The 12,650-nt window shown below is 34.3% G+C and overlaps 1 protein-coding gene across 1 annotated transcript in view; it reads right to left on the reverse strand.

The window, feature by feature from the left end:
- Window positions 1–4,110, reverse strand: part of LOC143255251 (leukocyte tyrosine kinase receptor-like) — a 72,865-nt gene extending 68,755 nt beyond the window's left edge. The window contains exon 1 of the mRNA XM_076510626.1: window positions 3,598–4,110. Coding sequence (XP_076366741.1) covers window positions 3,598–3,913 — 316 coding nt within the window. The 5' untranslated portion in view covers window positions 3,914–4,110. The remainder of the gene's footprint in view (window positions 1–3,597) is intronic.
- Between the last annotated feature and the right edge of the window lie 8,540 nt (window positions 4,111–12,650).

Below are 12,650 nucleotides of genomic sequence, written 5' to 3' on the forward strand. Positions count from 1 at the left end.
TTTAAGTTTCGCTTCTGAAAGAGCTGAAAATTGTCCACATAGATACTTGAAACAGTCATCATCGTTGTCTAAGGCATATACAAACTGCTCCATCAATCTCAGTTTTATGTGAAATGGAAGTAATAGGACTTTCTTTATTTTGCATCTGGAGCATCTCGTTTTAATGATCAGCAGTAATCAGCCGTCATGTAGTTCTCTCCCCCCCCTCAGTGAACCTTCTTGTGAAAAGTAGGGTATAAACTCTTTCTCACGATTTCTGTAGCAATATAATAATGTCCGTGGAGAAAGTAATTTCTTAGTTTGAAGTATTGACCCCAAAATCTCTGAAGAATCTTTTGGATAGTCCAAATCTCTCATAAAATTATTAAGTTCATCTTGTGTGAAAAATTGTAGTTCACCAGACATTTCAGGTCGAAAACAATCCCTATCATCATTTCTATTGATATCAGATTCAGGGTCAGACGAAATGTTATCAAGTGTCTCTAGTAAAGTAGATACAGGTATATCAAGTCCCTAAACAACAGATCTTATAGCAGACTGAAGGTTTGCATAAGAAATTACCTTTTATTTCGAGTGTTGTAGCCTTGTATGTTACACAAGCTAAAATATCAGTCATTTCCGTGGTTTCTAGGCTTGCGCCATACCAGTGATATTCCAAAAGACAAACAAGTTTTCTTACCTTTAGCCCATTGTTTCACTTTTTGACATAAATAGTGAAAACTTTGTGTAGAGCCCATGATTTCTCTTGGTCCCTTTTTTGACGAATTTTATAATATTGTGCCTTTGTTTCTTAACAATAAATTTACCACAAATACAACAGAATATGTTTGTGTCATTTACATAACCTTTTGTTGTCATGGCGAAGAATAAATAGTATTGAAAAGAAAATAATGTCGAAATGCACGCACAAACAAATACTGTTTGTTTGTTTTTAATTTCGCGCAAAACTGCACGAGGACTATCTGCGCTGACCATCCCTAATTTAGCTGTGTAAAGCTAGAGGGAAGGCAGCTAGTCATCACCACCCGCCGCCAACTCTTGGGCTACTCTTTTGGATTGACCGTTATATTATAATGCCCCCACAGCTGAAAGGGCGAGCATTGTGGTGTGACGGAGATTCGAACCCATGACCCTCGGATTACGAGGCGAGTTCCTTAACCACCTGACCGTGGCAGGCAAACAAATGCTATCCAGGAACAACACGTCATGCAGCCTGTTAACTGTTTATATACTAGTGGTGTGTTGCTTGAGGGTTTTAGAATGATCAATGATAAGATTCACATCGCTTGTAGTCTATAAAAGTCAATAGTCAGTAGCTGTCAACATTTTGAGCATAACAAGATATAACATGATTACAGTGAAAATAACTCACTTATTTAAAAGTTCATGTAACGATTCATGAAAACATCTATACATGATTGAGAAAAATTGATATCATTATCGAATTCAACGTACAGAAATTACTGCACCCAATGTAAAACTTTCAAAACAATAAAACGATCGCAGGCTTGTTTAATACGCTGGCACATATGTGTCATAATTATTGTAATAGCTGACGTCATTGAAAAATGATTTACCTTAATTTATGCCTGCTTGTCTTAGCATAGCTCTATGTCCGTCTCTCTTATAAGTCTCATTGATAAAAAACTAGAATGTATATTTGAGCCTTGTTACAATCTTAACATTGTTTGCGATTTAAGCATAGGGAGGACGGTCTTGTCTGGCTAACATATATATATATGTATTTCCACAAAATGGAAGCTGTAATGTATTATGATAAACAATAAAGACAGATAACTTTTCATTTACGTGATATAGAAAGGGGATTTCGAAACACTGTGTTATCTAAGCATTAAATATTAACTTCTTCAAACTTATCAAGATTAAACTAGAGAAACAAAACATCATTGATTGGCCACAATATTTAGAATAATCAATACGATTCTCTCGCCCCCCAGTGGCACAGCGGCATATCGACGGACTCACACCGCTAGAAACCGTGTTTCGATACCCGCGATGGGCAGAGTACAAATAGCCATTGTGTAGCTTGGTGTTTAATTCCAACCAAACAGAAGCGATTCTCTCCGTTTAAATCCCTCTCTCCTTCAAATGACACAGTGGTATATCGGCGGGCTTAGAATGCTAAAATCCATGTTTCGATACCAGTGTTGGGTAGAGCACAGACAGCCCATTGTATAGCTTTGCGCTTAATTACAAACAAACCATCTAAATTAATCAAGTCTAAGCCCACGTCACTTATTTGTTTACATTGATTTTGTTCCATCCTTAATAAAAGCTTGGCATTATTTCAATCCAACCTTGACACATTGTCTCTGATAAGTTGAAGTAATGAACAGATAGTGAATTTTAACACTAAACATTCCATTGTTTCATTTTTAATCACATATTTCACATTACTAAGTCCTCAGTGTCTCAGGTGTAAATCTCAATCCTTATAACACTAAAAGAAGGGTTTCAATGCTCAAGATGGGTACAAGTCTATCTTTTTTACACTTCAAGTTACACTGCATTAAGATCTGTGTGAGTTCCTGAATCAAATAAAGGCACATAACGATACAAGATATACATTGAAAGTATATCATGCCTTTCTTGCAAGTCCTGTTATTTGACAGTCAAAACACCTGAGCTTTACCCTCTACTAATAAACAGGTCAGGCTCTACCCCATATCACCAATAGTTGTGAAGAGTAAATGGTTTCTAATTTATTGAGATAGAGAGGTTTCAGCCCCCTGAAATTTAAAGTGGTATCTACATCCTAATAGATGAGAAACAAAATATTTTCTCCTTAGGAATACACAAGTAGCGAATATTTGGTAATGTATACTGTCAATATTATATAGCTAACAAAGAATATTATTAATTTAGGTGAAATTAAATCACTTGACTATTGAAGTTCAAAACAAAATGACACTAAGGAAGATATTACAGTTCTTATAGATTAGCGAAATATTCTAAACTATCTTAAAGTAGTAACTTTTAAAATTTTAGTGTCGTTGAAGGTAAATTAAAATGACGCTTAAAACATATGTTACATGATATGTTTCCTTCAGGAATATAGAGCATGAGTTGCTGAAGCGACAGGTCAACCGCCAAGTTTGTCATACAGCCCCATCTTGTGAGTGCTGTAATAACGGATAACAGTTTTATGGGAATCGAATCTCTGTATTACCCAGGTAGTTCAAATAGTTATTGATACTCCCATGACCTTGATACTATAGTTTAGGATGGGTCTTGTTTCTAAATGGATGAAAAAAGTGATTACCAGGTTGTTTCATTAGCTAAAAAATGCCTTACTAAGACTGTCAACACTCTAACTAATTTAGCTTAGAGGAAAAAAGAACAGGTTCGTTTTGGGAGATACAAAAAATATGCCCCCACTGGCATAGCGGTATGTCTGTGGACTTACAACACTGAAAACGTAATTCAAAACAACGACAACAAATCAAATAATTATTTTCTAACTGAGTGGCAGAAATGTTTGAGTGTTGGAAGCGTTCACAAAAACATATATATATACATAATATATATATATACATATATCTGTGTTGTTAAAACTAAGGTCGCGTGATGACTTACCGTCAGTGTTGTTGCTAGCGTCCATTTTTGGCGTCCAAGACACTTGCTGACTTGGTCCAGTTTGAAACTGAGAGACATTAGAGGGAGATATCACAATAAAACCAGTATCCTCTTCCCATGTCCACGCGCAGGGCTTCTCAAAATCGCAGTCAAATTCTGAACAAACGGAAGAGTGAGTTAAAACACATAGATATGTGAAAAAGGAGACTAAATGACGCAAAATTCTCAGCATCTTCGTGCCACTCAAGAGTTTATACAGTCCTCTGCCGTCGTCACTACGGCTACTGTCTCCCATCATCCTCTTGCTCTGCCGCATCTTAGCACGAGCATTGATGTCAGGTCGATGCCATGGTAACACTCGCACGCGCACTGCTCCCCGTTGGTGTCTATACAAGGCGCTGGGATACAGGGAAAACAGAAAAAAAGCGATCGAGTAAATATCTTTCTTCCGAGAACAGAAAATGATCGAACCATTAACGACGACTGGCGCGACCTAACATCACAAACAACGACGAGTTTTGGTAGGTGGCGCTATTGTTGGTATTTACTTACCGTGACGTATTGTTTAATTACTGAAAAGGTGCCGAACTTAAACTACGAAAAAATCTCATTGAATCCAATTGCCATTCATAAATAAACCCCTTACTAATCAAATGCAATACTTTCGCATGAATAAAACATTGGAGATTAAATGTAAGGATATTTCGTAATATCTCTTGTGGCTCAAAGTTTTCTGATCGATCTTTCTTGATGTCCTATTCATATTCATTCAGAAGTTTGTGTGAGTTATGGAGTTATGTGTTAGGTCTTGAAGCTCTTGCCGCGTCATGGAAACTACTGCTATATTTCTGTTCGCTTACATCAATAAGAAAAAACAAATAAAGAATAACAGACTGAGAGCAGCATTGACGTAACAGTTTAAGTGGCTCAAAGAAGTTGTGTCAATTACGTCATCACTTACTCGCACGAGAGAGGCCTTAAACTCGAACATGCAACCAATTACCTTTCTCGAGTTCTTCTATTCCTTCAGTTCCCAGTTAAAATCTGTAAATGTTTTATTTTATTTATTAAAATGTAAAGTTTTATAGGATTTCCTTTAGTAGAAAAGAAAATCCGAAGTCACGCAAAGCAACAAACGTTGATTTTAATTACACTTTGTTTGAATACAAAAAATTGTCTTCAGTCATTTCATGACAAATTACACTTTTTCCTATAAAAAAAAAAAACATTTTAATTGTTGGCTGTGACTTTTTTTTCAGAGATATGTTTGTTTGTTTTTTGAATTTCACGCAAAGCTACTCGAGGGCAATCTGTGCTAGCCGTCCCTAATTTAGCAGTGTAAGACCAGAGGGAAGGCAGCTAGTCATCACCACCCACCGCCAACTCTTAGACTATTCTTTTACCAACGAATAGTGCGATTAACCGTCACATTATAACGCCCCATGGCTGAAAGGGCGAGCATGTTTGGTGCGACTGGGATTCAAACCCGCGGATTATGAGTCAATCGCCTTAACACACTTGGCCATGTCGGGCCTTCAGATATATGATTCGAAAGTAATTATACGAAAAGAAGTTAACAACAAACCTTCTTAAACGTTTTATTTTTACAAATAAAAACTAGTAATTTATTTTATTTGTTACAAGGCGCACACAAGGTTTTTTTTTTTTTTAGAGGAGTGTTTTCCTCCATGGATTCCAACGGTAATTTTACGAACTTACAGTGTTAATTTCCGGGAAGGCCCGCCATGACCAGGTGGTTAGGGAGTTCGGCGCGTAATCTGAAGGTCACGGGTTTGAATTCCCGTCACACCAAACATTCTCGCCCTTTCAGTTGTGAGAGTGTTGAAATGTGACTGTCAATCCCACTATTCGTTGGTAAAGGAATAACCCAAAAGTTTGCGTGAGTGGTGATGACTAGTTTCCTACCCTTTATGTTATAAATTAAGGACGGATAGCGTAGATAGCCCTCATGTAGCTTTGCGCAAAATTCAAACAAACAGTATCTTGGGTTCAATGCTACGAGTGAACAGACCACATTTGTGTACCCTTGCGCTGAAAAAAAGCCCATCATACTCCCTAAGATGTACTAAATGAAATAAAACTATGAAACAAAAAGAGCTTAACTACAATGATGGCAAAATATTTGTTGTTTCTGCACCAAATACTCATTTCACTTTTTTTACGGCTTTGTCTGATCATATATTATTAGAGCAAGGTGATGTAATAATTTTACATTATGATGAAACTGAAGCTGGTCGTAATTTTATGTTAAGCGCCTCACATAAAGTATTAGTTACATTATTGCAGTTCAAACAGATGTTAATAATAAGGAAAGCGTTTATGTCACCCACTTTAAAGTAGATGTAAGTCATCATCACTTACTGAAACAGTTATGTAAATACAAATATAAAAGGGTAATTTAATATTTTATCTATAACTTATTTGGCCTTCATCATCACTTGTTAGAGTAGTTATGTAGATTTGAATGTACGAGGACAATTCAATTGTTGTTTAAATAGAAAACAGATCATGTTCATTTGCAGAGTAAAACATTAAATATGTCAGAGTTTCTTTCAAAAAAATACTGAAAAAAATATGAAATATGATAAAAAACGAACTCAGGACTTTGTTCTAGTTTTCAAAAAGTTGATATAAAGATGTACACAAAAACTAATAAATTAACAAAGATTTTCTGATATTAAGCCATGGCTTTCTTTTCTTACATATAAGTTCCATTAACATTCAAGATTTATAACTCAACTACATCAACTTGTATAAAATTGTTGTGATTCTTCATCCATGTGGATTTGGAAGCTTTATTTTATGTTTCACGGTAAACAGTTTATGACACGTCTTTCTGTTGTTTCATGTATATAATCTCTAACTCGGCTTCATAAGCTCAATTTTGCTAACTCAAATGGCCAGTGTTATGAACTATTGTTCTACACTGCAATTTACACTGTATTAATCTTTTGAGGAGAATGGCGGTTGGCCCTACCATTTGGCTGGAAGCTCGTGAACGATTTTCTTGTGAGCATTCAAGTCGTTGTTATTATTCTACTAACAGTATAAACAGATGTGCCCAGCTTCATGGATGTTTCGTGTCAGAAGATTATCTTTGTAGACATAACTTTTGATTTTGTAGATGAGGACGATGCTTGGGATTAACTTTTTCGGATATTATTGTTGTCTCATATGTTCTGCTGTGCAAGAATTATGCTTTCACAGAGAACTGTGGGAACTTTCTTCTTCGAAATGATGTGCTCTCTTATTCTTCATGGTTTAACTATTTTACTAAACATATATACTTCCGCGGAAAGAACCGGGATACGTTCTTCCGATCATCAATCTCAGCGTGTCGGTACTAAATGGTAGAGAATGTGCTGTGAATCAAAATATACAGGCAATAAGAGTATAGCTCATTGTGTCACGGTTCGAATCTGCGGCGACACATTGATATACTGACACTTGCATTTCGTTCTAATAAAGAACGGTTAACCAATGTGCATTAATTGTGAACAATCCGAGGAGATTCATACATCTTTAGACAATCAAAAATATTTTATTTTTAAATTACTAACAATTACACGAATGAAAATTTAGGACACAACACTTTTTCTCTGAAACTAGAGGATATATAACTGGGGGAATTATTAAGATTTCTCAGATATATGGTCAACAATATGTCTTCATGTAATTAATAAATCAAAGATGGCTGATGAATTAATTTAATTTCTGATTCGTAAACATTAGGGCTTCTTCTTGCAAAAGGGTTCCCCGCTGGTACAGCGGTAAGTCTACGGATTTACGACGCTAAAATCAGGGGTTCGATTCAGCAGAAAGCCCGATGTGGCTTTGCCATAAGAAAACACATACACACACACACACACTTCCGAAAGGATTAAGTAAATGAGTTCTAAACCTGAAATTAACGAAGCAACTTGGAAAAAAATGGATAGCCCGAAATAAACACGTAAGATGGATATATCACAATATATATTCCTGGAGTAAATATTAAAATGCGGGCATAATGATTGGTAAAATAAAATACATTTAATTAATGAATGAATATTTGCTGTAAAATTCTTATCAGTGCAGAATAACGCAAATAAAGTAACGAAGAAAATTTCGTAATATCTAACAGCCCCGTTGACACTGAGTTCAGAATGCAATTTTCACTAACACAACGATAAAGTTAAAATAAATAGAGTAACAATCAATATACAAGAAGAACATAATATATGTATAATACGATGTTTGACTGAATACATAAAATTGAGTGTAACTTGGAAAACCTTTAACGGTTATACTTTAATGTGCAGACAACTTTTAAAAATAATTTACTGTCATTAACAATTTAATCGTATGACTCAGTGTGAGTATCAAATCTTTATCGAGTATTCTTTAATGTTAACTTAATTTTTCAAATAATATTCTGTATGTAAAGTATGAGTGATAGAAAAATTACGTCAAGTTGATTCTATAAAAAAGAAATAGCATAATAACCGATTAAATATATATCAATGAATATACAATTATATTCATGTTATGGCGTACTTTAGTAGAATATTAATGCTTTATGTAGCAAAACGTCAATAAACATTATAAAAAAGAGTTGTAGTAAAATTATTTGGAAGCCAAAAAAATTTAAAAGTTCAATTAATTATTTCCGCAAGGTATTGATTTTAGATCACTTTCAAAAAGAGTCCATCTCAATGCTTTATTTACTAGCTGTCACGACGAAACTTACTACAATGAAATATTGTTTGAACAACGTTGTTTTTTTGTGAAATATCTAAAATAATAACTTAAATAAACTATCAATGACATCATTGCTGGGTTATTTATTTCACTTTTGATTTCGATATTCTATATACGCTTCGGAAAAATGAATAAAATCCACACTTCATCAAACAGATATGTAGTTTGAAATATATCAAAACGCAAAGTAAATTTATTATTGCTTAACATCTCAATTTTTCACATAATTATTTCGAAATATTTTTATATAAAACTAAAATCGCCGTTGCCGAAGCAAAATGCCAAATAAATGTTTTCAAGGCTTGATGAAACAGCAGTGAAACCAACTCAGAAAAAACTTCACACGAATAAATCGATTTCATTTCGAAGTATGCTTATATTTCTCTTTTGTTTTGAACTAAAACTAAAATATACAGAATAGTTTTTAATGTTTATTAGCAGATAAAATGTGAGTAGAAAACGTATCAGTATTATTCATCCTATTTAATGTTTCTGACGAAAAGTAATTTGATACTAAAATTGAATAGTAGTATTACATGGTATTACATTAGAAATACCCATACCTCCGTGGTTACTAAGCAAAATTTAGATGCACCGAGTCAATGACCTCGGCTGTTTCCGAAAAAAGAATAAGTTTATATATGAAGACACTTTTTCTACAAGTTGTCATACTTGGCTAGCCTTCTGTGTGACGTCATTTGCTGGAGCGAAGCGGTGGAACGAAGCCAAATCCTGTTAGTGGCTGTTTCCAATACATTTTTTTCTCTTCATTTCAACCACAACATCACAAATAATAAATTCAAATGATCGTCTTACCCTTTCATTCTCGATACCAAATTGTTGTTTTTAACACAGACTATGAACTATTGAGAAAAAAATATAAGAAAGTTACTTGATAAATATCTCATTACGTGAGGGGGATGGGCTGAAAGTCAATATAATACACACACCACCAATTACCGTAGGTTAAGAATAATTTTACTCTGTATCTGAAACTGAATCGAAAGTAGATACGAACTCATAAGATAATGTTAAAGCTGTTAATTAACCTAAGGAAGACAAGCCCAGTTCATACGGTGACCATAATGTGCCAGAAAATCCAGGTGGTTACAACTCAAACTAGCCTTCTGAATTCCTTTATAAAAAACGCACATTAACTGGTCAGTTTGTATTTGTGTTCATACCTTTAAACTGAACGTTATAGGTTATATAATGTTTGATAGTTTCTGTTATGTCGGTGAACCACATGTTCTAAAAGCAGAACTTATGTTTCGTACTTAACGATTCGCCAATGGCTTTTTAGCATATACATATATATATATATACTGTATTTCAAAATATAAATGCTATAACTTATTCATGTATTAATTTCTGAGTAGAAAATTATCAGCTTTTGGATACAACTCACTCAATTTCAGTTTAATAGACAACACCAATTAGATCATTAAGAAACACGTGCCATGCTTGTGAGGGATCTTTCACAAAGAAGACTACATATAAACATATATATATATATAAACAGGATGTGGAAATTATCTGGAGTTTAGATGATAGCTCATTTGACAAACACGTCCAAATGTCGTATTTAGTGATGCAAATCCCAAAATTAACAAGTGTATGTAATCTTCTAAAGTTGTTTGAATGTTATTTTTTCAAGAAAGACTAATCAATGAAATATAAATAGGCTCCTTCCTTTTAGGTCTCCAACTCCTGTTCAGTTTGTTTAAATCATTTCATAATTTTCATCAGATGTTATTTAAAAGTTCCTTTCAAATCATTAAATAATATTAATATCTTATTACAATACAGAAAATAATCGCATTTAGAGTATTTCAACTATTTCAGCTAATGTACAATAAAAACTGAGCTACAGTTAAACACTTGATAACCAACTGAAAGCTATAAACTAAACTATTTTTAAGGTCGACCTATAATCTCCAGGACACTTCTACTTTGCTCCTAAAGAAAAATGATTTATCTTTCGAAAGCACAGGGATATAAGGTGTCACATCTCACCTTTTTATTTTATATTTTGATGGTGTGGTGATTATACCACTCGATTCGTAATCTGTAGGTCGCAAGTTCGAATCCTTTCACTAAATGCTCGTCCTTTCAGCCGTGAGGACTTTACAAAGTGACATTCAATTCCACGTGTCGTTATCAAAAGGTAGCCCAAGATTTGGCGCTGGGAGGTGTTTAACAATTGCCATCATTCACTTCAAAATAAGGACGGCCAAAACAGGCATAGCTATTTGTGAAGTCTGTAAACAAACAGTGAAATTTATGACTATTCGATAATGCTTAAAGAATTCTATTACTTTTCTTAAAATAATAATCTAAAATGTGCGAAGAGTATTTCAGCTTTTAAAACGTTTTTAATTTCTACAGAATTTTAGAAACCAAAATGATTCTCTTTTTCTACAAGCCATTTTATTTGTTTTTATTCATATGGAAATACAAGTACTGCTAAACATATAAACATCTCAATGCACATTATCACTCATTTGACAGGAAGGTTGCTATCAAAGCCCGTTGCCTTAGAAACGTTATATTATAACGTGCCTCATCAGGAAATGCGACTTAGAGCGTGGGTTGAAAGTTTCGCTTTTATTAAGGTAAGGATGTTTTTGTTTTTCTTTGAACATAAAGCAGCGTACAGTAATTGTTTGTTGTACGAGGAAGTGGGTGTTCATTGAATCGAATTTCTGTAGAACCGAATTTTATCTTTAAATAGTCAAATACGTACATAACTAAATATGTTAGTGAATAGGAATTTCAAGTATGTTATCTCTTCCATTCTTCAGTGTTATTAAATAAATACTTCATAACAGAGATACACAGCCGAGTGGAATAAGTTTCGCAGATGATGTGAAACTTCAACAGTTTAACCCTTACTGAGTATTGTTTCATTAGATTGATTGTCTATAACACAAGAAATTATCCCCAGTGGCAAAGCGGTATTTCTTCAGACTTACAACGCTAGAATCCGGGTTTCGATACTCATTGTAAACAGAGCACAGATAGCCCATTGTGTAGTTTGGTGATTAATTCTAAACAAACAAAAACAATTATCCCCTTTAATTCCCCAACCCCCACTCCAGTGGCTCAGTGAGCATGTCGGCGAACTTACAATGCTGGAATCCGAGTTTCAATACCAGTGTTGGGTAGAACACAGATAGTACACTGTAAAGTTTTGGGCTATATTACAAAGAAACAATCTAAATTAATCGAGTTTGAGCCCACGCCACTTATTTGTTTACATTGATTTTGTTCCATCCTCAATTCAAATTTCACTTTATTTCAATCCGACTTTGACGCATTGTCTGTAATAAGCTGAAGTAATAAACAGATAGTGATTTTAACTATAACATTTCTATTGTTTCATTTTTTAATCACTTATTTCACATTAATAAGTCCTCAGGGGTAAATCTCAATCCTTATAATGTTAAAAGCTGGGTTTCGATACTAATTATACTCCAGGTCTAGTTTGAGTCCCTGAATCAAATAAAGGCACATAACGATACAAGATATACATTGAAAGTATATCACGCCTTTCTCGCAAGTCCTGTTATTTGACAGTCAAAATAGCTAAGTTTACCTCTTATTAATAAATGGTGAAAAGTAAATGGTTACTAATTTATTGAGACAGAGATCTTGCAACTCCTAAAATTTAAAGTGATATCTACATCCTAATTGAATGCTTAAGTTCTGCGTGACTGTATTAAGGATTCAACGCACCATGTTACTCCCAGAAAGTCCAGATAATCTTATGAACGTGATTGGGAACGACATTTGTAAGAAATCTGGTTATACAAAACTATTGTCATCTTCTAACGAGGTGCAACACCCTCTACCAGAGAAAAGCTATACTAGCAAACTAGCACTGTTATGTTAGTCGATGACATTCAAAAAAGTGAATGAGAGATTAAAGATTGGAGAACAAGCTTTTGAAACAGCTAGATGGCACTTTCATTGATTGAAGTCTGTGTTTCAGCTAGAACCTACAGTACCTTCTGTCCAGTATTACTGTACTGTACATAGCTTCACTGAAAGCAGTAGAATACTATTGATCAAGATGATGAGAATTATCTTACTGGCACTAAGATCAAGGTCTATCGTATCTACTCTGGCAAAAAACAAAACAAAAACGGGAACAAATAGTCAAAAACACAACAAACTATGCTTGATCTTAGCCAAGAAGCCGAGCGGATAAGTCAACAATACAACACCACATGTACATTTCCTAACTTTAATACTGTCTCTTATAGAAGTCAAAAACTTGCAGTGGCGTC

This window comes from Tachypleus tridentatus, chromosome 1, assembly GCF_004210375.1.
Source record: "Tachypleus tridentatus isolate NWPU-2018 chromosome 1, ASM421037v1, whole genome shotgun sequence".
NCBI lineage: Eukaryota > Metazoa > Arthropoda > Merostomata > Xiphosura > Limulidae > Tachypleus > Tachypleus tridentatus.